The following is a 26,514-nucleotide window of genomic DNA, read 5'->3' as shown; positions in this document are numbered from 1 at the left end:
TAGTCTTTCCTTTGCAAAGACAGTTTGTGCCTTTGACAGTTTGTGTCTTTAAACTTATGATACCATCCATGGATGTTATTGTTAGAAACATTACAGTGGAACTTAACACAGAATGCACATTGCATTGTAACAACAGGTTCAGTCCTTGCAAAGTGTAAAACACAAAAAACTTTGTTCACTAGCTGCTATCTTTGCTATTAGCACCTTCTATCAGAAGACGCAGAAAACATTACATGTGTACTGGTATAAAAACAAAAGTGTTTGAGTCACTCATATATTATTTCCAAGTTGTAATTTGAATGTAATAAATGCTACAAACTCTTAAAATCCCAATATTCATTTTGATACACTTGGTATTACTTTTTACAATAGTTAGTCTTATCAAATACAGTATACTCACAATTGCTCAGGGAAATTTGGAGAAGAAGATGCACGGAAAATCGAAAAACACAAGTATACTATATATTTTCAAACATATATTCTTTGTTTGAACGTTTATCCAAGTTCTAGGCCTGGGTACTACAGACTTGTTTTTTTCTTAAAACAGCCTCTGATATTGGTCTGCTCCTGAAAAAGAGTTAACATTTCTTGTGTAGCATTTTGAATTTTTCTTGCAGCAATAATGTCATTGTACTGAAACCCTCTCTCATGCATGTAATCTAGAAGAGTATCAACACATTGCAGTGCAGTACAATGACTGAAAAGGTAACTGTCTTCATTCCCACTTTCACATTCACTGTCCTCTCCTTTGTTTTGTTGTAAAACAGCACTCACTACTTTGGCGTCACATGCATTAGCAGTCAGTGACTGGTTCGAATTTTATTCATAAGCATCTTCAAAACCATTTAAAGTGGTTGCCAGATGCATTATTTGTGTGGTTGTTATTTCTTCGTCACTGAAACCTTGAAAATCACATTCTTCTATTAACTGCAAGATCCAAGATAGGAGAAAAGGCAGTGTTGGCTGTAAATTTTTAATCTGTTTATTAAGATCCATATCAGCTATGGTGTAGCTATCTTCAGTACAATTACATCCAAGTCATGATGACTATTTGTAAACAAAATTGCACATGCTTCAACACTGTCATTACAGATAACCTGTAATGGCAGTGTGGTATCATGTATGATTTTATTTACAAAGAGTCATCATGACTTCAATATAATTGCACTGAAGGCAGCTACACAGTAGCTGAAATCGATCTGCAATAAACAGATTAAATATTATGACTGATGCTGTCCTTCCTGCTATCTTGGATCTCATAAATACATCAAGGAGCATGCTGTTCCTGATGCTAGTAAATCTGAAGAATATCTGAGTCGAAGAATACATGAGTTGAAACAAGGCCCCGGGAGTAGACAACATTCCATTAGAACTACTGACCGCCTTGGGAGAGCCAATCATGACAAAACTCTACCTGCTTGTGAGCAAGATGTATGAGACAGGCGAAATACCTCAGACTTCAAGAAGAATATAATAATTGCAATCCCAAAGAAAGCAGGTGCTGACAGATGTGAAAATTACTGAACTATCAGTTTAATAAGTCACAGCTGCAAAATACTAACGCAAATTCTTTACAGACGAATGGAAAAACTGGTAGATGCGGACCTCGGGGAGGATCAGTTTGGATTCCGTAGAAATATTGGAACACGTGAGGCAATACTGACCTTACTACTTATCTTAGAAGAAAGATTAGGGAAAGGCAAACCTACATTTCTAGCATTTGTAGACTTGGAGAAAGCTTTTGACAATGTTGACTGGAATACTCTCTTTCAAATTCTGAAGGTGGCAGGGGTAAAATACAGGGAGCGAAAGGCTATTTACAGTTTGTACAGAAATCAGATGGCAGTCATAAGAGTCGAGGGGCATGAAAGGGAAGCAGTGGTTGGGAAGGGAGTGAGGCAGGGTTGTAGTCTCTCCCCGATGTTATTCAATCTGTATATTGAGCAAGCAGTAAAGGAAACAAAAGAAAAATTCGGAGTAGGTATTAAAATTCATGGAGAAAAAATAAAAACTTTGAGGTTCGCCGATGACATTGTAATTCTGTCAGAGACAGCAAAGGACTTGGAAGAGCAGTTGAACGGAATGGACAGTGTCTTGAAAGGAGGATATAAGATGAACATCAACAAAAGCATAACGAGGATAATGGAATGTAGTCAAATTAAATCGGGTGATGCTGAGGGAATTAGATTAGGAAATGAGACACTTAAAGTAGTAAAGGAGTTTTGCTATTTAGGAAGTAAAATAACTGATGATGGAAAATGTAGACTGGCCATGGCAAGGAAAGCGTTTCTGAAGAAGAGAAATTTGTTAACATCGAATATAGATTTATGTATCAGGAAGTTGTTTCTGAAAGTATTTGTATGGAGTGTAGCCATGCATGGAAGTGAAACATGGATGATGACTAGTTTGGACAAGAAGAGAATAGAAGCTTTTGAAATGTGGTGCTACAGAAGAATGCTGAAGATAAGGTGGAAAGATCACGTAACTAATGAGGAGGTATTGAATAGGATTGGGGAGAAGAGAAGTTTGTGGCACAACTTGACCAGAAGAAGGGATCGGTTGGTAGGACATGTCCTGAGGCATCAAGGGATCACAAATTTAGCGTTGGAGGGCAGCGTGGAGGGTAAAAATCGTAGAGGGAGACCAAGAGATGAATACACTAAGCACATTCAGAAGGATGTAGGTTCCAGTAGGTACTGGGAGATGAAGAAGCTTGCACAGGACAGAGTAGCATGGAGAGCTGCACCAAACCAGTCTCAGGACTGAAGACAACAACAACAATCTGGAAGAAATTTCCTCCATGATGAAACTAGTGTGTGTAGCTTGACTATGTGCCAGGCATCAAAAGTCTTGCATATGGCATCTAGAATTGTCAACTTCTTTCAGAATGCCACCATATTGTCCTCATGGACTAGTGTTGTAAGTAGACCAGCCCGGTAATGTCATTTTACTGATACAGTTACACTTTGGTCCATTAGTGGTATAATGGAAGTTACATTTTGATGTAGTTGCTTAGTTGTGATGAGACCATCATCACATATGAGAATGCTCGTATCAGGATGTGAAAGGGCATTATGTGCCTTCTGTGGAAATCCTTTCTCTTGTAGAAACTACTGAACTTATGGTAATAAATGTGTGTGGAACCACTTTTGGAAAATTTCACTTTCCATCCACACCCCTTTTTCATTCACAGGGAGATACTTAGTTGTGATATCATTGCATTGAATCCCTCCCCAGTTGGTAGACATATCCAATACAAACCATTTTCATCTGCATTATAAATTTGATATGGTGTGAAATTCTCTTCTTCCACAAATTTCTGGAACAATTCTTAGAAAATATCAGCTGCTGCAAATTTGAACCAAGGTGCTCTCCAGGCACAATAATTTCGCAAATCCCCCAACATTGTTTGAATCCAGGTAGCCATACAGACAAGGCACTGAATTCTCCATCTAACCCTAGAGGTTCATGAAAAAATTAAGCTTTTTCAGCACATTTTTTTTGTTTCAATTTTACCACGTTTCTTTCATTTCCCTGTCATCTCTTTTTATAAATTTATTTCAACTTGGTTTGTTGACACTTACATGCCAATTAACATCAGAAAACTGAGTTTGTGTTCAATTTACACGGAACAGGCTAGCTGATAACAATGAAAACAGTACTTAGTTGTCATGCAGCATCTACACAATGGAAATGCACTTACTGTCTCTCGGCTGGTTGTTTATCGCTGTTTGCTAGAGAAAAATATTGCTCTCTCCCTACTCCCTCTCCCAATGTCCCTCTTTCTTAAAAAAGGAGGCACAGATAAACTGCAAACCAGAAACCAGATAATCCACATACAAGTAATCAGGAGTACATTGTATTCATTTTACCTTCTCATGTCCTCTTAAAGACATTTCACATTAATTTTGTTTGCTCCAGCATATTCTGTTATGTTTCAATAATCGTTTTCTTTTCATTTTATTCTTCTTCTTACCTAGAACATTGTTTATGGATTTACTTAGTGCTTTTGTAAAATAATTTCCCAATTTGTCTAATGTGGTTCCATTCTAAATAGGTGCAGGGGGTGTTACTCATTCCAGTTCATCGAGGATGGTCCCAGGTCCACTCTGCCTGTTATCAAAATGAGTTCTGGAGATCTTCCCTAGGGGTTAAAGGCAGTTGGAGTGAGAAGCCCTCCACACCTCACTCTCCTAGTGCCATAGAGGATAGGAAGACTGCTGTCTACTTTCAGTCAGACAAATAATCCAGTAACAGGCTTGTGCCACAGACTTTACCTTTTGTCTGAACGTCATTTTTAAATATACTTTTTTACCTTTTATTAAAGTTATTCCTTGATGTCTTAACATAAGTTATGTCATTCTCTTATTATCATTGTTCTCATATATTCCTTCGCTCATGAAATCTACAGAGAATTACCACATTTCTTTTCTTATCAGTCCACTTAAGTTTCAATACTGTTCTTTAACATCACATCCCAAACCCTTTTGCCACTGTTCATGGAACATGTCCATACAGTGGTGTGCTTGAAACATACATCATCTGAAATTTCATCCCGTTTTTTATTTGAGTACATATTTTTTAAATGAGGAATGCTCTCTTGTCTTATGCTAATCTACTTCTTATATTGTTCTTGCTTCATTCTTCATGTGCTATTTTGCTTCCACGGCAGCAGAATTCCTATGATTTGTCTACTATGTGGCCCTCAGTTTTGATGTTAAGTTTTTGCTAATCTCATTTGTGCCCCTTCTCATTACTTTTGTCATTTTTTGGCTTACTCTCAATCCATATTACCTGCTCATTAGACTGTTCATTGCATCAGCAGCTCCTGTAATTTTTTCACTTTTACTGATGATCGCAATGTCATCATCAAATCTAATAACTGAAATCCTTTTATCCTGAAGATCCTCTGAACCTCTTATCAGTCCTCCATGGTCTTTGATAAGGCTGTTAGCAGTAAGACAGTGACTCCTAATATCAGAAATCTTGAACTGCCACTGCTGATGATTTTTATTTAAAATCTAAATTGTCACTGGGATCAAACCTGGGACTTGGGATTATTTGATCATTGTGGTCTTAAAGGTCTGTAATCACATTAATCCTAAAGTGATTCAAGATCATCATATTCTGTACAGTTTCTGTATTATTTGTACAGTGTAGACAGTTTGATCTTTAATTCCATTTGGTTCTTGCTAAGACCATTTCCTTTTAGTTTTCTCCGAAATGAATGTGTTAAGGACAAATATACTTTTTTATGACAATTTTTATTAATATTCGACCTCTGTTACTTCTGATATCATACCGAAGTTTCCCACCGAAGAATCATCATACATTTTTGCTCTCCTTTCAGTTTAAATCTCTGTGTTATCATCTTTAAGTGGAATGTACTGTAATTTAACAACTTCTGTAACCATTTGTAGATATCTTATATACCTCATCTTAATTTTATCAGATTGGAACATAGACTTGAATGAGTTCCATGGATATCTTTCAATAACCTTATTATGTGCCATTTGATGTTATTTAGCTCCTTTTTTAACTTCACAAACCTAACTTCAGTTACAAGTACATTGCCCTAAATAAAAGTATCTGGAAGCATTTTAGCGTCCGAGATACATTTCACTGTTTGTTTAGCCAAATTATTTGTGACGAAGTGTGAGCATAGAAATAGTTGTGCATGTCTCATAGGCTGACACCATTGGCTAAGTTCCCTGAATCCATGTTTCCCAATATTATTTCACCTGACTTTGAACTGCAATGGCCCAGCACCCAGTGTGATAGTAGAAACTGAGAATGCTACCCCTGCTACAGTAAACTTCCAGGGCTTGAATGAAGAGTTTGAGACATCATAATAGCACTAAGCCTCTGGAGAGCTATCCTCAGACTTGTCTTAGTCCAGAACCTCAGTGTTTCTACATCTTTGAGCATGGGATCAACAAGACCAGTTCACATGCCCTCAGAGCTTTCAAATAAATAGCGCCATTTAAAAGTCATTTTCTGTGTGACTCATAAAGCATTCCACTGTTACTGTAAACTTTTTCTTTTAGATGAGCATAATTTATAACATAAAATTTTAATAATTACTCTTTTCCTGACTTATTATTTTTGCAGCCATGTCTTAGCTCCCAGTGAATGAGGTTTTTGTTACATTTTTTCTAACACCATGGCTGTTTGTTTACAAGTAGGTATATTAACTGTACTTGTTTTTTTTTTCCAACTTAAAAAGTTGAAATTTCTCAATACATTCTATCAGTTATGTGCTGCTACCTGTATTCCCTTATTGAACTGTTGTATTTATTTAAATAATTTTTAATTTAGAAAATCTTGTTTTGTTGTTATTGCACTTTACACTACTTCAGACTTCTACAGTGATGAGTCACAATCCAATATTGGCATACCTATGAATATTAAGAAGTATACAAAAAATTCATGCTGGGACATGGAATGTGCATATATTTACTTTTATTTGTTGTATCTTAAGGATGTAAGAAGAATTTTGTCTCTAGCTTTGACATTCAGTTATTTCATCTTGGTAAATATACTCAGCAATTATCATCTGATTGATCTAAAACAATTAGTCGCAACTCATGTGGGTAAGCAGACACTAGACCCAGATGTAAATAATCATCTTTTTTTCATTGAAATGGTAAGTCCCACTTTAGGATCTGAATTAGTTATGTAGATTCTGCAGTCGCAGATTTCATGGCCATGAAATACAAGTATTTTTTCTCCGCTTTCTGTATTTTCTTTGTGGAAAAAAACTAGATGTATCAAGTGTGGATGTAAATATTTTTGTTGTTGATAAATATTTTATTTGGCTTCATATGTAAAATGGAAATTCTATGTGTTCCTCAGCTGCAGTTACCAAATCCTAAGTTTCCCCATTGCAGTTTATTATGTGTATTGATTGAAATTTTAATGTGTTTGGTGCACCAAATGTACTATTATTCCAGTGTTTTTTCTTTCAGAATGTCAGTCCATAAGTTGCACCTGTTTAGAATTTACTTTTTGTATGTTTTGTGTCTGTAATAACTTCTTACAGTGTTTATCAGGATTCCAGCTATTATTTTCAATTCACTGGCCAACTGTTACAGTGTACTGAGGGGTAACATTTGTCTCTGCCCTTGCATGCAAATAGTAGACATGCATGCTTTTTTCTCTTTATTTTTTGTCACATTTGTGTTGCATTTTGCCTGAGAATGCAGCACAGTAGAAGCACTTTTAGTTTCTTATCATATCTGAGTGCAATTTTTTTCATACCTAGAGCATAATGACAGACTTTCAAAGAATAAAGATCAATAATTAGAGAAAGAAAGAAATGTCTGGACTACTACACTTAACTGCCCTCTTCTCAGATGTGAATAACATGACTTCATTGTAAAAGGAAGTACAGTATTAGTATGTGTAGAAAGTGCTAACACATATTGCCAAATTTGATAGCACTGGGTTAATCAATGCAATTTTGTAATGCTAATGTAGTTTTTTTAACTGTATAGCACAGTTACAGTTTATCAAGAGTGAAAAAGAGAGTATTAATGTCCAAGTAGAATGGATTTTTACCAAAGAATTAAGTATCATTATTTGCATCTTGTCTCAAACTGAAGATATCACATAGTTTAGCAGTAATAATTCAATATTTCCTTTTGATTATCACAGTCTTGACTGTGATAATATTCTTTGTTATGTGCAAAGTAATTGTATAATAATTTTAAATTCATTACTAAGATGCTCTGAGAAATATCTTTTTTGGAAACTCGTCATTATGTCTCTGATATCCATCCTAACTGTGTTTTGCATGCCTTTTTTGCATGAACAGTATTGTAATGTCACACCTCATCATGAGTCATATTTCTCATTTGTTTATTTGCTGGAGCTAATTCATATCTCAACACCTGTCCTTACCCTCATTCACTGCCTGCCCCCTTCACATGCCTGTCCCAAACCTTTGCCACGGTCCTCATGTTATTTATAGGTTGTGGAGTAGCAGGCTTCCCTAGCGGCATTCAGCAGGCGAACAGCCTCCCTTCCTCCTACCCTCCATCAGGCTTCACTGCTACTGCTGGGGGGTACCGCTACGCCGTCCCGCCCGGTGAGCACGGAAATCCAGCTCCAGTGCCAGCAGGCTTTGTAGATAGCTGCAGCTCTACTGGCTACCGCATGCAGTCGCAGATGTTGCCCCCTACTGCTGGCTCGGGCCAGCTATGGAAGGCTCCTTCGATGTCGGATCTGGCGGCGTTCAGTAGAAGTGGTGCTAATTGTCGTGGTCCCCTTCCTCCCTCATCCCTGCCTCTCCCTCTGACGGCTGCAGCCGACGCTCCAGGATCGGGCACACACGCACAAGCTGGGTCCGGTCCATCTTTGGGCCATCACACATCGCACCCCTCGCCTCAGCAGCAACAACCTGGGACAGCCACCTCCTCAGAAATTGACCGCATCATGGCCAAGATTGAGCAGGATAATCGGATTCTTGCTGAACTAGACAAGACACGATCCACCATAGGTGAGTATGAATTTGTTTTTGCCCATAAAAAGCAGTGGCTGGAATGGTACATTCAGTGTGCTGCTGTATGGTTTTCCTGGAGATGTGCACTGGAAGGCCATAAAGACAGTTTTCTAAGTTTGCTTTTTACAATGGCTGTGAAGATGAGAGCACTGTCTCCAGGTTGTCACTGCAGTAACACAGGCCTCGCCTAAGTAAACTTGTTAGATGTAAAGCCTTTAAAACACTGACAGTGCTGAAGCTGTTTGCATGCTGATCATTTGATAATTTGTGTATATATTACCTCCAAATATTCCAATATTGTGGAAGTAAACCCACATCGCATGCTGTTGATCTTTCTGTAACTAGCTGCAAGAAACTGTACTGCAATATACCACAAGGCTTCACTTCATTATATTTGCTTTGTTTCACTTCCTCCTACAATTTCTATGCCCGAAAAAAGAAAAATAGTAGTCATAAAAATTATTAGGGTTGGAATAGTGTGAAAGTATGTATTAATGGCCAACTATGGTATTGATAAGTTTCAATTTTATTGATCTGGACATTTTCTACTTGTAACTTATTTTTATTTATTATTTTTGTGGCTATAGAAGTTGAACCTTTCTTTTCAATTAAAAGTTAGTGTCGTTGATCAGGAATAAAACGTTTTTTTTTTTTTTTTTTTTTAACAACTGTAGAATTTATTTCTGTAACACAAAATACACACGTCATAAGGAAAGACTTTCCATGCTACAGTATGATTGAATACTAAATTAAACAGAAAAATAAGAGAATAAGAACGTTAAAAAAGAATATCTTTAGAGATAGTGTCTAAACATGCAGAGACCTTATACTGCATATTGAATAGCTGTTACAAGATAATGCTAACATATTCTGTGATATCTTTATAAAAATTGTAGCAAAAGAAGCTTAAAATTATGGAGAAAATTTACTCTTGTGTGTGATTAGTGAGTGGACATACAAGAACAAAATGTCAATGAAAATGGAAAAAAATTAAAAATGGTTATGGAAGTTTTAAAGTTAAAATAAACCTGATAGCACCTTACCACAATTTTTAATTTTGATTTGTATGATTATTTGATCTCTCTTACAGAAAATATGTTATGCTTCCCCTGTTAGCTATTCTAAAAAGATTATATGGGTAAATATTACCCACTGGAGTGTAATTTCCAATTGTTTAATTCAGTATAATACTGATTTAGCATTTAAGTTGCAGATTATGAGTTTGATCATTTTATTGCTTTCATATTGTAATATGCTTGTGTGCAAGCTTTTGTATATGTCTTCTTTGGCTTATTGTTGAATCTTGTTGATTGCAAAACTTCAAACTAATCAATAAACAATAATGTAATTACATTTTATGACACAGTCTGCAATCAGTGAATTAACAAAAGCTCCATCTGTCATTACAGCTTTGCTGTATGAACATCCTCACTTTGAAATATATGGTTAAGTTCTCTCTTGTGGTTTTTGTATAACTGAAATGCACATGTGTTTTTCCTTGGTACATCAGTCACATAGGTTTCCACATTTGTCAATTATCTGGGTATGTGAAACAAGAAAAAACAATTATTTCCAAGCAAGTCTGAAGTTTGATCACTTCTTTGTAATATTCTTTAAAATTTAGTACAGAATGCCCCATCATTTTTCTCTTTGCAATTTTGCCATCGTCTTCCTACAGATTTCTGTAAACATGAAAATTTGCTTAGTTGCACTCTGAATGCTGTAAAAAGAACCGTGTGTAATGCTGTTTTGTCAAAAAAAAATTAATATTATTATTGTAGAATCTAGGATTTTAAGTGTTATTTTATTAGTTTTCCCGAGAAGCAGAAAATAACAATTTCAATAAAACAGACTGAGCATATTAATCTTTTGATTAGCACTTATCCTTATTTGAGTAGAACAAACAGGGAGATGTAAGAAAAAAACCTAAGTTGGTAGTTGGTAATCTTTAAAGAACTTTTCGACAACATCCTATTTCTCTACCATATGTAGTAATGTATCACTAGCTACCAAGTGGTAAAGATTACAACAATTGTCAATTGGAACTAGCCCAGACTTTGGGTTACACTACAGATCAGTCTGTCATCACAGTTAGAGTATTAGTTGGGGTGGGGGGGTCTGGGGGCACATTATCACAGTCTAGTTAAATGTTTATATACTGTATACTCTTTCCATCTTATAATCAGCTTCTAAATAACACCAAAGACAACTCCAAGATAAGATCTATAGGTAGCATTATTACCTGACACATCACATTCCTCGCCATTTTATACAACTGTAGTGTCAGGATGGGTTAAGGAGCATAAGTCGGCATCTAGGACTGATCCTGTTCACTCTAGCATATGGAATGAAAAGGGGAGTTGGCAAAAAATGGAGATTTTTTCTCCTTCTATTCTACAGAGCACAATTGGTCTGTCATCTGCTATGACTGCATTGTGGTGGAGAGCATTTTGCTCTGAATGGGAGGAGCAGGAGGATTCATCTGTAAGGTAGGAGGGCTGATGGACAAGACAGCGATCAACTGCTTTGGCCACTGTCTCGCTGGCTGTCCTGCATAACCCACATAACCAATCTTTGCTCTCCTTTTGCTTGGATTTGAATCTTCTGAAAGCACTACTTGCTCAGCCACTCTGTGGTTACTGTCCCTAACTCAGCTGAGCTCAGTGTGGGATTCAACCCCAGTGCTGAGGAGCTCCTTATGTAACTTTTAAAAAAAGTAATAATAATAATAATAATAATAATAATAATAATAATAATAATAATGCTTTCCTTTAGCCTTAACACCAGTTTGGGCTGTACAATCTCTACCCCCCTTCTGAAAGACCTGGTTATCTGTCATTAATAAACTTCGATAATCAAGAAATGTATAACTGTTGAAGAGGCTTCACGAAAGTTAGTTAACATGTAATGTTTTAAGAAAAGGGGACTTATCCTAAAAGAGAGTGTAAATCAAATGTTAAAAACATGCTAGGGGCAGGAGGTATGATGTTTCAGTATTGCAATAAATCATGTTCACAAGTATTAGTTCTTGAAGTGGCTTGTTTACAATGTTACTTCCAAATGTGCAATGTTGTCAGAGTTGCTGCAGTAGCCAGTTGTCAACCAGGTGTGGCTGTGAGCATGGTAGAGGCAATTAGCTGGTCTGTAGCTAAGCCAGTGCATGGTTACATGGACATTGTGATAAGGTCTCTGTATGGCACTCGTGGACGGGAGGCACATCGGTGTGGATTTAAATAGTTTACATTTCTTTTTTTTTGGGGGGGGGGGGGGGCAGGAGAGTAATAATGACTATCATTAGAAATACATCAATTTCCTATTAAAGGCATGATTGCAAAACACATGAATTGCAGAAACTTTACATAACTCATAACAGATAGTAAACACACGATATTTAAAGTTAACAGATTCAAGTTTTCTGTTTATAAATCTGGTCTGATTAGACCTGCAGCAGAACTGGACAAATTACTAGAAATAGATTTCATATCTCAACCTAAAGGAAGGTTATGTGTACTAAGTGACATTTTTAATGTTAGGGATGGTTGCTTTAGAGGTTCAGGCTTTCCCATTTCAATTACAGCTCTTAACAAATGACAAATTTTGTCTTGACTCAGTGAAATGTTACTAAATATTGCCAATATAAGTATGGTGCAAAGTAAAATTTCACAATTTTGCATTTCCATTACAAATCACTGTCTGGACTGAAGTCTGTGTTAGACATTGATCTGCCTGGCAAGATCTGACTATACTGTAGTGTATTGTTTTACCTCTATCTCACATAGCGAGAACTTATGCGAAAGGGCTTGCTCTAGTGGCACCTGCTAAAATGTGAATCCCCGTCAATTGCTGTGGTTATGGTGACAATAGGGCGGTCAGATCTGCCAGCAATCAGTAACAGAAAAGGCTGGAATAATTCCAATTGTTCAAGGCTATTGTCATTCATATCCTGAGGTGCCAGTAACACAACACAGTTAAGTTGCATGAGAGGTCTACAGTATGCCTATTTTTTTCCTCCAAAAGAGACTTAAATATTTGCTTGCTAAGCAAGGATTCTACTAATTTACGTGGTGAGCATTGTACCTTCTAAAATTGATTTTATTCAAGCTGTTAGGAAAATGCATAACTATTCACATGACAAGTGGGTTTAATTTTCAATTTCCCATTTTAGAATTTCATTGTTAGAGTATGATACAACCTACAAAGCTGGTGAGAAGAATTCATCTATTGATGTTTGGAAAGTTAGCATGAGGCACACGTGTGCATCCTTGCACAGGCATCTCGCTGACATGAAGAGCACCTGTTGAGCTTGTGGCTAAAGGCTTTGTGACTTCACATGGCAGCCCTTTTACTGTTTTGACATCATGGAGTCACATGCTTGTACAATCTCGTACTGATTCAAACATCATGCATAGTGCCGGCAGAACTTTCCAACTCTTATTTTTGCCCATATTCTTATGGAGATGGACTAAAAAGCAGTTAATGAGTAACCTGTATGTGATGGTACAGTTTGGTGACTTATAGTGACACCTTCATAGTTCTGCTCTCTCCAGGCTGGCAGCAGTAAACTTAACCTTCACAAATTTATTATTGTTATAGTTGTTTTTCATAAGTAGGCACAGGGATAATTAAAGCATTAATGTGATGAAGAACTCAAGGGTTCATATGAATTATTTCACTTCTGTATCAAGTAACCTGTATAAATGTGTAATCTGTGGTTATAAGCATTGAGCTTGGCTGTTTTATATCATACATAAATATCCTTAAAAGCTTTCTGATGGCAATATAAATCACTTGCTGACTACGTTTGTAGTTGACTCTATCAGGTAGAGCTACAGTGTACGTAAAGTTTTCAAACAAAGTGTAAAATAGTGGTGTAATGATGTACAGATGTTTCACCCAAGTGTATAGGTCTTGGCTCATTCATAAAATCGAGATACAATGAAGTATTCATAAACTCATATGTGTTGCAGGTTATGTGTAATTACAGTATAACAGTGTGATTTCCTTGCTCAGGTAGCTTCAACCTCTTTTTTTATGTAGCAATTAACTGAGAATGAACATTAGACTAAAATGTAGCACAATATCAAATATGCAATTCAATGTGGGTTCCTCCAGTAGGATGGATGACTCAATAAAATTTAGTAGTTATTCTCCAAAAGTGTTCAAGTTGTAGCACAAGAGGTAGTTTCTGATAGATCCTCTAATGGAGTGTAATTTGTTGTCTTTGAATTATTTAATGTTAAGATGTGAGTTGTAAGTATGTATTCCTGACTGATGTTTATTGGTAAGCATTTGAGAGACCTTTTATGACATCTTACATCTGTTTCTAGATGTCTTTTGTCTGACACAAATACAAACACATATTGTCATAAACATGAAAAGCGCAAGCAAATTCATACTCTGTACAGGGGGCAGCAATACATCTCCTTGGAAATGGTCTTCATCCTCCCAGTATGTTGCATAAATAAAACTTCCATCAAACTTCATTCAGCAATAACATTGATGTTATTGGCATTAGCTGATCCTTCTTTTTCTTTGGCTTTATTGTTGCGGCATTTTTGCATGCTGTAGTTGTTTTGTTAGGAGAGGCAGGCAGAGCTAATCGAGATGATGCAGTTAATCCTTGATATGGCTTTAGCCAGTCAGAATTTGTTATGATAGTATGATTGGATAACCTTATTTCAGCATTTACAGAGAAGTTACCTGTAAGAGTGGGTAAGGGCCCTCATAACGAGGTGTGAACTTGGTTCACCCTTTCTTCACCACAGGACTCTGAAGCAATACCAAATCACCAGGCTTGTATTCAGGAAGCATAGTGCCTTTGTTTGCTATGTTCCAATTGTTTTTGGGTGGCTTTATAATTACTATGCTTAAACTTACGTTGTTTGAGACGGCAGGCTACCTTTTTCACTTTGCCTACATTGATGCAAATTGGTTTTAATTTTTTTACTCACTGTCTCACTCTCTTCTGCCCATTCAAACACTGTAACTGTCTTGAATAGACTTGTCAGTGGTTTTGTTGTTATATCATAATCTTATAAAAATTGATAAAAATAATTGGCTAAGCTCAGAAAAGATTGTAATTCTTTAATTTTTATAACACTGGGAAATTATCCACTGCCTCAGTTAGGTACTGAACCTATGACTATGGAAAAGAACAATTTTCTAACTTTAAACTTAAATTTGCATTTTGGCGTTAAGAATACATTTCTTAATATCTCGGCTAGGTAAATCTTTGAAAAGTGGCAGGCACATTTGTTAGACCAAAAAACATGTCTAAGAATACATGCAGTCCAGACAGAACGGAAAAAAAAAAATAGTTTTCAGTTGGAATCTTATGATACAATATCCAACATGCATGTCAAGGGTAGTAAAGTATTTCCAGTTTCCTAATCTGTCTAAGGTCTCATTGATACTTGAAGTGGATAGGTATCAAGTGTGGTAACCTTGTTTACTGCCCTCATGTCAACACATAGATGATAGGTTCTTTCCCCATTGATTGATTCTTTGTGCACAACAACAATAGGACTTGAGCATGGACTTGCAGAGGGTTGAATTATCTCCACAGCCAATGCTGTTGAACAATATGTATCTTTAACAACAGACTGTAGATGGTATGGTATTCAATATCCTTTCTGTGCAATTGGTCTTGCGTCTCCCATGGGATTTTCGCACTGTATGAGGTCAGTAGCTGGCAAATACTGCCTTTCCTCAAACAACCATGTATATTCCTCTAAAACTGGGTGCAAAATGTGTTGCTTTGATTCAGGCAAGTGTGCGGACTTCTTCATTAACTGATCTTTCTTTTTAATCTGTTTTGGCTTTGCTACTTCAGTTTCTATAACCTCCCCATCACTAGCCAAGATTGTATCATGTGGTATTTTGTATCCCATTGACCAAAATTGTCAACACATCTAGCTACTTGAAACTTGTTCCCTTTAATCTTGGGTTCACTCAAACCTCTTTTAACATGTACCTGCAACCTGTTGAGAAAATCATTCTGGGTGAGCAGATCAAACAGAAAGTCTGATCTCTGTGCTTCCCAGTCTTTGATATCAATCCAGAGAACTCTTCCCATTCCACTACTGAATTTTACAGCTGTGGTAGTTTTCAGTGCCCATATATGCGGCTCGGTTGGGGCTTGCGAGGTGGTCCCCAATTCACAAGTTCCTCATGATTGTGACACACCCTCACTGCTCAAACAATGTATGGAATCACTGAATTGAATATGTGTGTTTTAGAATCTGTCATAGCCTGATAAAGTGTTAGGAAATCATTCCCTAAGATAACATCAAAGTCCCATCTGTGTTTCTTTACTACTCCCATATAAAAGATATACTTTTTTCCTTCAGTGTGCAAGTCTATTGCACAGGTGCCTACAGGAATGATTATCTCGTCCCCCAAGTCCACTTATATTGTAATGTGGCAGTCTTAGCACATGCCTGTCATTATTAGAAAAAAAGAAAAAAAAAACTAAACTGAGCTCTGGTAGTCACAAGACTTTTGACAGGCTTCCCTCTGAACAGCTTGCCCTCTAAAACTAAATTTGCCACCTAAGTGGGTTCTCCTCTCTTTATAGGGTACATATATTTCATTTGGGCTGAGGGTTGGTAGCAGAACCTGCTCCACACTCATTTCCCTGTGTATTAGCACTCTTGTTTGACTGTTAATGTTTTTGTTACCTGCTGGCACATTTCTCTTGGGGAAATTTGACCACTTTGTGGGCAAGGATCCTGTTTGTGTCTGGCGGTATGGCATTTCCTACAACAGGGATCCCAGCAGTAGTGAGCTGTATGGTTGGGTTTCCTGCATCTTTGATAGTTCATGTTAGTATTGAACACGTGTTGCACTTAGCTGGTGTGAGGCAGGTAGAATACAAATCTTCCCGCTTCCTGATGTAATATACCAAGTCTGACTGCTTCATGCAAGGAAGTGTGGGAGGCTACCTTTACATTACTCCCTATTTGTGGATTGGTTTCACATATGAGTACAGGCTATGTTTGGTACTAGTTTTCCAGTTTCAACCTTTGGGGCTCTTGAAGGGCCCGGAGTTGCTGCTCTGGATACACCTTCATGAGTTATCACATTAAGCCATGCCTTTAACCTTATTTTTCAAATGCCAGTGTGATTATCTGCTGTTACAGTAAAGTAATGTGATCAGGTTCATCCGTGGCCAGTTGAGTTCTTTCCACTGGTTGACAAGGACATAAATCAGCTATGGTTACAAAACTGGGTCTGATTCCAAGTAGATGTATACAAAAAGAGTTCTTGCTCTATTCTAGATAATGAAAAGATCCCTCAGCAGAAGATTGCCGAAGTTGTTAAGTAGCAGAATGCAATGCTGCAACATTTGCATCATGCAGAGGTGGTAGTGGCATTGGAGATGGTGGAGGCATTGGCATCAGTGAAGGCGGCATTGGTCTCAGCAGCAGCACAATGGCTGTGTCAGCAGCGACTTCACTGGAGTCAGCCCGGGGTGGTGCGCTGTCTGTCAGAGTGATGTAGCCCATTGCGGTCCAGCAACTGCAGCAGCTTGCCTCTGCTTGGCTCGAACGGCAGTGGTGCATTGCTAATAGCACACTTGGCAGCATTAGTTAGCCATCCCAGTTGACTACTCTCACAGGTGTGCTCGGAATGCAAACTTATGTGCAAGCACACCATGCACACATCCTGCACAGGTGGCCGTTTAACCCGTGGCAAGGTACCACTGGGCACAAGTGTTTCTACCAGGTCTTGTGACTGGTCAGGAACAAGTCTTGTGGACCTGATGGTAGTGATCCCACTTCCAGTCACCTTCAATGGGAGGAGCAGGTGAACTCATCTGTAGGGCAGGAAGGCTGTAGACAAGAGAGAAATCCTTTGATACAGCCAGTGTCTCACTTACCAACTGCATGCCCCATATGACCTATCTCTGTCTCCCATTGGTTGGCTTTGAACATTCTGAAAGCATTACTTGCTCAGCAGTCACATGGATAGTTTTCCTAACTCAGTGGTACCAATCATGGTATTGAACCCCATGTTTACACAATGAAATACACACTCCTGCAAGAGAGAGCTCTTATACCTACATAACATCTAATGTTACAGAACATACTTCTATTAAATTAATAATAAAATCCCAGGATGTTTCAGAATTCACAAAAGTGGGAGGAAAAAAAAATGTGGAAAGGAGGATGCGAAGAATGTCTTATACACATTGTAAGTACATATCTCTATCCACAAGACTGCTGTACACTTTGGCACTTCATTGTCTTCAATGAGTCATTGTCATGAAATGGCATACTCTCATAACACACACCAGTAGACGCAGAGGAAGGCCGCTGCAACTGTGTCTGAAACGTTGAGTTTCTTCATCAGTAGTTTCATACAACTTGACGTGGTAGTACACACAGAAAACTTGCATGTCAACTGACTCTGGCCATGGAAGCATATGCAATTATATGCAGATATAATTTGAAAACAACAAAATCTGAAAATTTTTGAGCACCAATTTGACATTTCCCACCATTTTCCTACAAAAACCTTGTCAATAATGACAGGTCTATGAGAGCTTCTTTAGTGTGTTGGTGCTTTCAGATAGTGGATATTCATAGGCCATATATTATAATATAAAACCCACCAAATAGGATGAAATCTAATATGGCATCTCCCAAGTTCTGCTTGAGACATAGAGCTGATGTAGATGTAATGTAGGATGGCTAGGCTGAAGGAACTGAGTCTTCTGAGGGCCTCATAAGATTTGTTCTCTGTGGAAGCCATGCCCCTAATCCTCTGGTAAATAGAGATGAGCGTCATTTCAAGGTGCACCCTTAAAGTAGCTATTACCTGTTTGAAAATGTCACTTCAAATCTGATCTGTAACAGTTCCAGAAACATTGTCTGTCATTATGTCAATCTGTTGTGGAAATATTTGAAATGCTTCCTGAGAATTTAAATTCTGTAATCCATTTTTGTGAAATGTATTTCAATATATATTTTGGGGCAACTCTGTCTCTTTTAACTATGAGTTGTAATATTTGTATCCCAGAAGGGAGCACAGTACCTTTAAAGTTCAAATAAAGAGCAACCACAGAACAAAATGTGAATAATTTAGTTAAAATATGGAAATTCTTACTTTCTGAAATAATTTTGTGCACTACTCCTTAAAATTACTTATCATAGTTATTCCAACTGCCTTGAAATTCAATTTTGCTGTAACCAGCAGCTTATTATAACTCTCAAGTAATTTTCTTTCAGTATGCTAATTGAATCACAGTGTCAATTATTATTTCTTCCCTATGCTGTTCCTCTTTATGCAGTAGTTTGGATTGCTTTGCATACTTGTCACCACTAGCAACAACTACTCCTAGTGCTTCCTCTCTTGCATTACACATTGATGCACTGATTTGTGAGATTTGTTTATTCTCTGCTGAAATTTATGAGTTTGTAAAGGAAATGTTTCATAATTCGTTTCTATTACTTCTATTTTTTGTTCTCTCCCCTTCATAGTCATTCAGTCAGTTGCACTATTTATGACACATACCATATGTAATTATGATGAGTACCACATAGATTTAATATAGTACTGCAGAATCCTTAGCAAATATAAATACTAGAATGAGTACTGATAACTATCCACCATACTTAGCTTCATAGCTATGACAGCTATTGAATGCTTGTGCTGTGAAACTTGACTCAAATTCCGGTGATACAAGAAATTTTCATCATCAATATTTGGCCAGCTAGGGGAGATAACTAAACTATCTCTTGAAATCTCTCAGCCAACAGGACCTTACTGCTCAAGTATAGATGGGACACTGAACAGCAGATGCTCACTTGAAAAATACCTGAACATGGTAGTTCGGGTTACAAACTTCAGTTTTTATCTAAAGCACATACACACACATTTACATACACAGCTGAATTTTTCCAACCTTGCTGCCCAGCTGAGTGAGCTCTTTTTGGATGGAGTGGGGAAGAAGAACTATTAGAGGCAAAGGATGGGTAGAGATGGAATGGAATGGTGTGGCAAGAGAGGGAGAATATTTTGGGGGCAGTTCACACGTACCTGATTTAGAAAAGTTTTGGTTGGTTCTAGGATCTAGATGATACAAGTTATCAAGATGGGGTATACCCATGACAAGACTGGAATAGAACGTGCTGGTTGGCTACATTGGTTGTGCCAGGAAGAGCCCCCACAAGTTAAAACTCCATTATCACAAATACTATAAAATCTAGTACTCTGTTGTAAAAAATAAAACCCTTCAAAAACAAAGCAGAACTACTCATAATACATAATACAACAACAAAGAAAAACACTGATGCCATAGAAACGGAGTTCCCAGTTAGTAATTGTGCCAAAAATTATGGCACATTCGCATTTTTGGTCACCAGTGCCAGTGATTACTTTCTCATAGTGGCACCAAACATCCCAGCTGCTCATAAGTGCCAGTTACATATAAGTTATATTTACTCCAGCAGACAGCAATTACAAAAATAGTAACATTAGAGAAAACAACAAATCATTGTCTCACTAAAAAATATAAATGTTTCTGGCAACCAAGATTTAAAACACTGTGTTGACTTGATGAGGCCACTCTTCAGATAAGTTTTTAATTAGTCAGTGACTATGGATTTTTTCTAATATACGTAAATATAAAGTTGTGGCATTCATCTCCAGAAACAGAGAGAAGTAAGTAACTTCTTAATTTCATGAACAGTTAATTCATTCTAACCTTCTTTTCCTTCTCTTTAGGTAGTAGGTTTGTGACACACACAGTTTTGTTTTTCTGTGTATACTATTTTGTCACCTTCATACATAGTTCCTTATCTTGAGAGGCATTCTTCCGACCATTCCAAAGTGTGTTTATTCTTTTACATACTGTCTCCATTCTTAGACACATCATTTCTAAATACATGGCTGTTGCTCTGATGTTTTCTACTTGTGGCTCATAATTCACTATAACAGCGTAAGACCAGCCATTGCATTTTTTTTTCCTGCATGCATTCACATACATGGATAGTGCTTTATCTAAGTCAGTATCATAGATAAAGGAATATATCAGTTTAGATAATTAAAATAATTAAGTTGCTCCGTTATTGTGTTACTAACAACAACTTTTTTTTTCTTGTGAGGTTTTCTGAACTTTTTTTTTTCTATTTTTCTCTGTTTTCAGTTCATTTTCTTTAAAAGTTATCTCCATGACAAAGGTTCACTATTTGATTGCTCATCTTTTTGTGTTTACGTATAAGATAGCCAGCTAATAACAGTCAACTGAAACCTGTGTGTGTGTGTGTGTGTGTGTGTGTGTGTGTGTGTGTGTGTGTGTGTAAGAGAGAGAGAGAGAGAGAGAGAGAGAGAGAGAGAGAGAGAGAGAGAGAGAGAGAGAGAGAGAATGTCACAGAGATGCTTTACAAACTGAACTGCCACACTTTTGAAGATACAGACAAACTATCATGAGAAAGTCTACTTACAAAATTTCAAGAACCAATTTTAAATGCTGACTCTAAGAATGTACTACAGTCCCCCTATGTGTCACTCCCAGTATACATTTCCTAGCTGCATAGACCATGCATTCAAGGATCATATCACAGTGATGTAGAATTTGTCAAGGTAATACTGTGCAAATCAGTTGGACAAAATATACAACACATAGCATTTGTAACATACTTGTAGTAAATTCTGTTCATTTGCTGTTTATTTCTGCAGAAATTACTGTGTTCTTTTATAAATCCTTTGATGCACTTGTTAGATAAATGGTGTATGCCCTCTTTTTCAAAATACCCCAGAGCTTTTCTCTGTTAACAATAAGTAAGCCTTTTGAGGTCATTGAAATTCCAAGTGAGTCTCCCTGTTAAATGATCTGTGTCTTTCTATTTTCAATTTTATTATGAAAATAGCAGCCAAGCATTCATTGTTAACCTTCAGTTCAAAAACCCATTTGTTCTTCGATTTACAAGCTTTCTGATATTACTTTTTGTCTATAGTTCAGTATTGGGATATATATTTTATAAACTCCATGATATACTCTGATTCCACTATAATTTTTCATAGTTGTTACTGTTGGCTTTTTTAAACAACCCCAAAGCATAGACCTTTCTCATGCTTTTGTTGTGCCTCCATTTTTATACATCTACACCTACTCTGTATTGTAAAAACCACTGTGAAGTGCAGGGCAGGGGCTCTTCCCATTGTACCAGTTGGGCTTCATCCCATTCCCTTCATGTATGGAGTGTGGGCTGAATGATTGCTTAACACCTCTGTGCAGTTTTAGCTCGAGCATGGTCTTGCAATTCCCATGTGAGTGATACATGTGCGGTTGTAGTATATCCTTAGAAACATCATTTAAAGTTGGTTCCTGAAATGTTGTTAGTAGGCTTTCTCAAAATAGTTTGCATCTGTCTTCAAGTGTTTGTACAGCATTTCTGTGAGACTCTCCAAGGACCAGACAACCCTGTTGCCATTTATGCTGCCCTCCTCTGTATATGTTCAGTATCCCCTATTAGTTCTGCTGGTGTTGGTCCTGCATCCCTGAGCAATATGCTAGGATGAGTGGCACAAGTGATTTGTAAGCAGTCTTCTTTGTAGACTCATTCCATTCCGCAAATAAACTGAAGTCTGTCACCTATTACTGAGCCTAGAGGGGTCACTCTGATTGAAACACTTCTTTATATTTGAGCTCAGCATATGTTCTAAGATTTGACAACAAATGGATATCAAGTATACTGGGCAGTAGTTTTGTGGCTTACTTCTCTACACTTCTTGTAGATAGGTGTGACCTGTGCTTTCTTCCAAACACCAGGCACAGTTTTTTTTATAAAATATATTTGTCATAGATTACAGTTAAATGAGGGGCTAACTGAGCCAGAGATGTGGACAGACTCAGATGGAGGTTTCATCAGATTGTGGGATTTTGTTGAATTTCAGCGATTTCAGCTGTTTATCAACACTATTAACAGAATGTCTGTATCACTCATTTTTGCTGTCATGCAAGAATTAAATGGTGGAAATAACTGTTTATGTATTTTCATTTGTAAAGGAGCATTTGAAAACGGAGTTCATTGTTTCTGCATTGATTTGCTACCCTTAATTTTAGTTCCTATCTCATCCCTGCATGTCTGGACTCTAAGTTTGCTATGGATAACAACCTTTACGTATTACTAGAATCTTCAGTAGCTCTTCGAATAAATCCTCTTTGAAGGCTTCATGCATATCCCTTTTGACTGTCAAAACATTTCATTCAACATCTCCCTATCTCAGCCATATGATTTACTTTACCACTATAATGCAGTAATCTCAGTTTCTTTACAGTGGTTGTATACCCTGGAGGGTCCCTCCCATCATGACCTGTTCTACAATGTACGTCATTGTAAAGTATACTATTCTTCTACACTGAGCCACAGTTCTTCTACATCCTCCTGTCCAGAGTTAAGTGTGTCAAGTTCCTCATTCGGATGTAACACCTCTGTCCCTTTATCTACTTTACTGAACATACTAATCTTTCTGCTTATTTTAGTCACCCTTTGGTAATCATTGTTGCTACACCTGTCTGAGGGTCACTGAGACCAATCTCTATCTGGATATCCTTAGAGATGTCAGGCCTATTTGTTGCTCTTAGATTCAGTACAGCTCCATTGTGAGTGGGCTTTCAAACAATCTGTTGTACATGGTTCTCAGAGAATGCATTTGGGAATGTTTCATGGAACATCTTGTCACAACGGCCACTTTCAAATTGTATTTTTCCCAATAGATTGTTTGGTGATTAACCCCCCACCCCACCAAACCAGTACAACTGGGGAACATACATACTAATGAACTTAGGTTTACTCTAAAATTTTTGTTTGTATCAGGAGGAGAAGCTAGTGGTTGATTTAAGGACCCTATTATAACTTTTTGTCCATCCTTGATGGCACATTTCTTTGGATCTTATTCTGACTTCCCAGATCTCTTATGGCTATTATTATCTCGATTGGATGGGCAGTCATTAATGTGAAAAAAACCTTTTGTGCTCCTCACACACAATCAGCTACCTGAGTAGCAGCATTTAATGTGTAGTGCACATCTGACCCATTTAGGAGGATCCTACAATTCTACAAAGTGTGTGACACAAGTCTAGAAGTCACAGCCTAGCTTGCCACATAACTTTCAAAGTCTGTAGTTTAGTCCTTCCACTTGACTCAGAACCAGGTGGCTGCAGTCAGTTCTGGGAACAATGCTGCAAATTATGAGTTTTGTTGAAACTCCATGAACAAAGTTGGTCCTCACACTTTTTACTGCCAGTCACTACAATGATCAAAGAATGACCTTGGAGGTAGCATGTGCCGTTTGTTTCAATGTGCATCACAATCTGCAGTCGGTTGCATCCTATTTCCAAGTGGCAACTGGAATAGCCTGTTAGACATGTTGAATGTACAGTCATAATTGAATGCACCTGGTGTTCCTTCCCATCCTTTGCTACCTTTTTCATAATTGGGACTATTATTTGCTGTGTACTTTAACTGCCAACAATTGATATACCCCCTACCCTTTTGGGTTTGCCTCCCCTTGACAAAGGAAACAGCATGTGTTGTCCAACAGGTGAAGAGAGTCTCACTGGCTCAGTTTTGGTTTCATTGAAAGACAGCACTGCAAACGTGCTGGTTAGGAGGATTGGTATAACGCTCTTAGCTCTCGCTGGTCCCTGTCTCCTCCACACAGGATGTCAATCATTACCATTCACATGTCACTCACAGTCAAATTGCCAAGTATTCATAGATACCATCCTTCCTGTAGACAAGACAGGATCCACAGGAGAGGATAATACTTGAGGTACCTTTGGTATCTCTAGCACATGACTCCAAGGAGATATCCAGATACATCCATTCACTACAGCTTCCAGTTGTATGACAGTAGTCAAGGTGATTTTCAGCTACTCATGAACATTAACTTACTCATCTTATGTTCAAGAACAGCATTCACAGTTGGACTGCTTTGTGGCTTTTACAAAATAGCAAACAAATAAGTTAAAACACAGTCAGCAGGCTTATTTAAATTTTAGATCTGTTAAATTAAAGATACTACTAAATTTCTTCAAGAATTAAAGAAATTGGTATGTTAAATGATATTTTTATTATGGCAACTGAAAAACCTGGTACAAAAATTAGCAATATCCTGAAACTTTTTTGAGGTTATACCCACTATCAAACTCGAAAATAGTGTTAATTTACAGTACATGCAGATGATAAACACTCCTGTTGAGAGGGAAACCTAAATGTAATACAATATGTTTGTTATAATACATGTTGCAGTAGTTAAAACACTGATGCTGATTTACTATGAAACAGATTGTGCACAACACTTGCAACTTCTGAAAATATTTGAAAATATATGTTTATTGCTGTTGATATACACTAAAAGAACAAGTCTTTAAAGAGTAACTGTAAACTGTATGGAATAAGTTATGCACAATACTTATAACTTAGGAAAATTTTTAAAAAATATGTTTGCAAACATCTGAAAACTCTCAAAAACATACTATTTTTTCATGTAACTATACAATGAAATTTGTACCGACTGTTTCAGAACAATGATACTGTTGTGAAATTTTCTAAAAAGCACAAATTGAGTTTGTTGTTGATGGTCAAGTAAGACTTTCTGCAGCACTTGAAAGTGTACCAAAATACACAGTATATCACTATATACATGAGAATTAATACAATCATTTAAACTTTATGGGAATATGATGCCAACAGTAAAATATTAGAATCCGGAGTTTTTAATTGGCACATGAGTGTGTCACTCAAAGGAGAATTTGGAATTCAGTTTATGTATCTAAATAAACATGTGAATTGTATGCATTTTTTACTTAACTGAATCTGCGACACATTCCATATTGTCATGCCAAATGTGAACACTGTAGCATTAGTTAATCACAGTCAGATTTACAAAAAATTGTGAGACACCAACGAAGCACGTCATCCATTTGTCATAGCTAATAATGCAATACTGAAAATGAGAAATAATCTTCAGTTTAGGACAAAGCACCTATGCCTTATTGGCTTAGCATTTCCTCAGTCTCCCTTCACTGCATCTATGCCTACTAATAATCTTATGATAAATACAGTGTTTCTTCATTTCATAGTCATTTGTAAAAATCAGTTGAGTCCATAAATACTTTCTTAATAATGTGTGTTGTTTGTCTTTGTTATTCTGATTTTTCTCATAGATTCTTTTGAATAAAAGGAGAAAAGCAGAAGTGTTGAGTTGTCGATAAGCACACACGTATAGAAAGAAAAATTGCTCGCTTTCAGAGTTATACTTTTACTAGCTAGAGTAAAACAAACAAACAAACAAACACACACACACACACACACACACACACACACACACACACAAGCACTGATACATCTGTTTGGGTGGATAAAGGGAGAGGAAGAGGGAAGCTGGGAAAGGGATTGGGGGTGTATGGTAAGCAGCTTTGAGGGAAGCAGCTGGTTTGCCAGCAAGCAGTGTGGGTGGAAGTGGAAAGTATATGAGCTAGGCATGTGATGCACAGTTGTCGAAGCTGGTGGGGGGCGGCACAGGCTTAAGGTGATGTGGGGACATGGATTGGAGGGGGTGACAGGACAGTGGCAGGGGAAGCTGTTGGGTGGAGGGTGTGGGGATACTAGAGATTGAGTCCATGACACTAGGGAGCAGAGGACGTGTGAGGATAGCTCCTATCTCCATGGTTCAGTCTGGTTGTGGAGGAAAGGACTCAGATAGCCCAAGTTGTGAAGCAGCAAGTGAAATTGAGAATTTTGTATTCAGCTGCATGTTGTGCCACTGAATAGTCAACTTTGTTATTGTGAACAGTTTCGTGACAGTTTCGTGGACACCTGGTTGGTAGTCATTGTTGTTGTTGTTGTTGGTCTCCCTCTACGATTTTTACCCTCCACGCTGCCCTCCAATACTAAATTGGCGATCCCTTGATGCTTCAGAACATGTCCTACCAACTGAACCCTTCTTCTGGTCAAGTTGTGCCACAAACTTCTCTTCTCCCCAATCGTGTTCAATAC

General features: G+C 37.5%; 1 protein-coding gene across 9 annotated transcripts in view; it reads left to right on the top strand.

Moving 5' to 3' along the window:
* Positions 1 to 26,514, top strand: part of LOC126284265 (RIMS-binding protein 2-like) — a 1,431,128-nt gene that overhangs the window by 476,942 nt on the left and 927,672 nt on the right. For 5 of the 9 annotated variants that reach the window (XM_049983076.1, XM_049983073.1, XM_049983072.1 and 2 more), the window contains exon 8: positions 7,973 to 8,500. In XM_049983076.1, the coding sequence (XP_049839033.1) occupies positions 7,973 to 8,500 (528 nt within the window). The remainder of the gene's footprint in view (positions 1 to 7,972; positions 8,501 to 26,514) is intronic. The other 4 variants (XM_049983077.1, XM_049983078.1, XM_049983080.1 and 1 more) reach the window with 1 other exon arrangement.

This window comes from Schistocerca gregaria, chromosome 8 (assembly GCF_023897955.1).
Source record: "Schistocerca gregaria isolate iqSchGreg1 chromosome 8, iqSchGreg1.2, whole genome shotgun sequence".
In the NCBI taxonomy this organism is placed as follows: domain Eukaryota; kingdom Metazoa; phylum Arthropoda; class Insecta; order Orthoptera; family Acrididae; genus Schistocerca; species Schistocerca gregaria.
The sequence above is the reverse complement of the archived record's forward strand: the minus strand, read 5'-3'. Positions and strand labels throughout refer to the sequence as shown.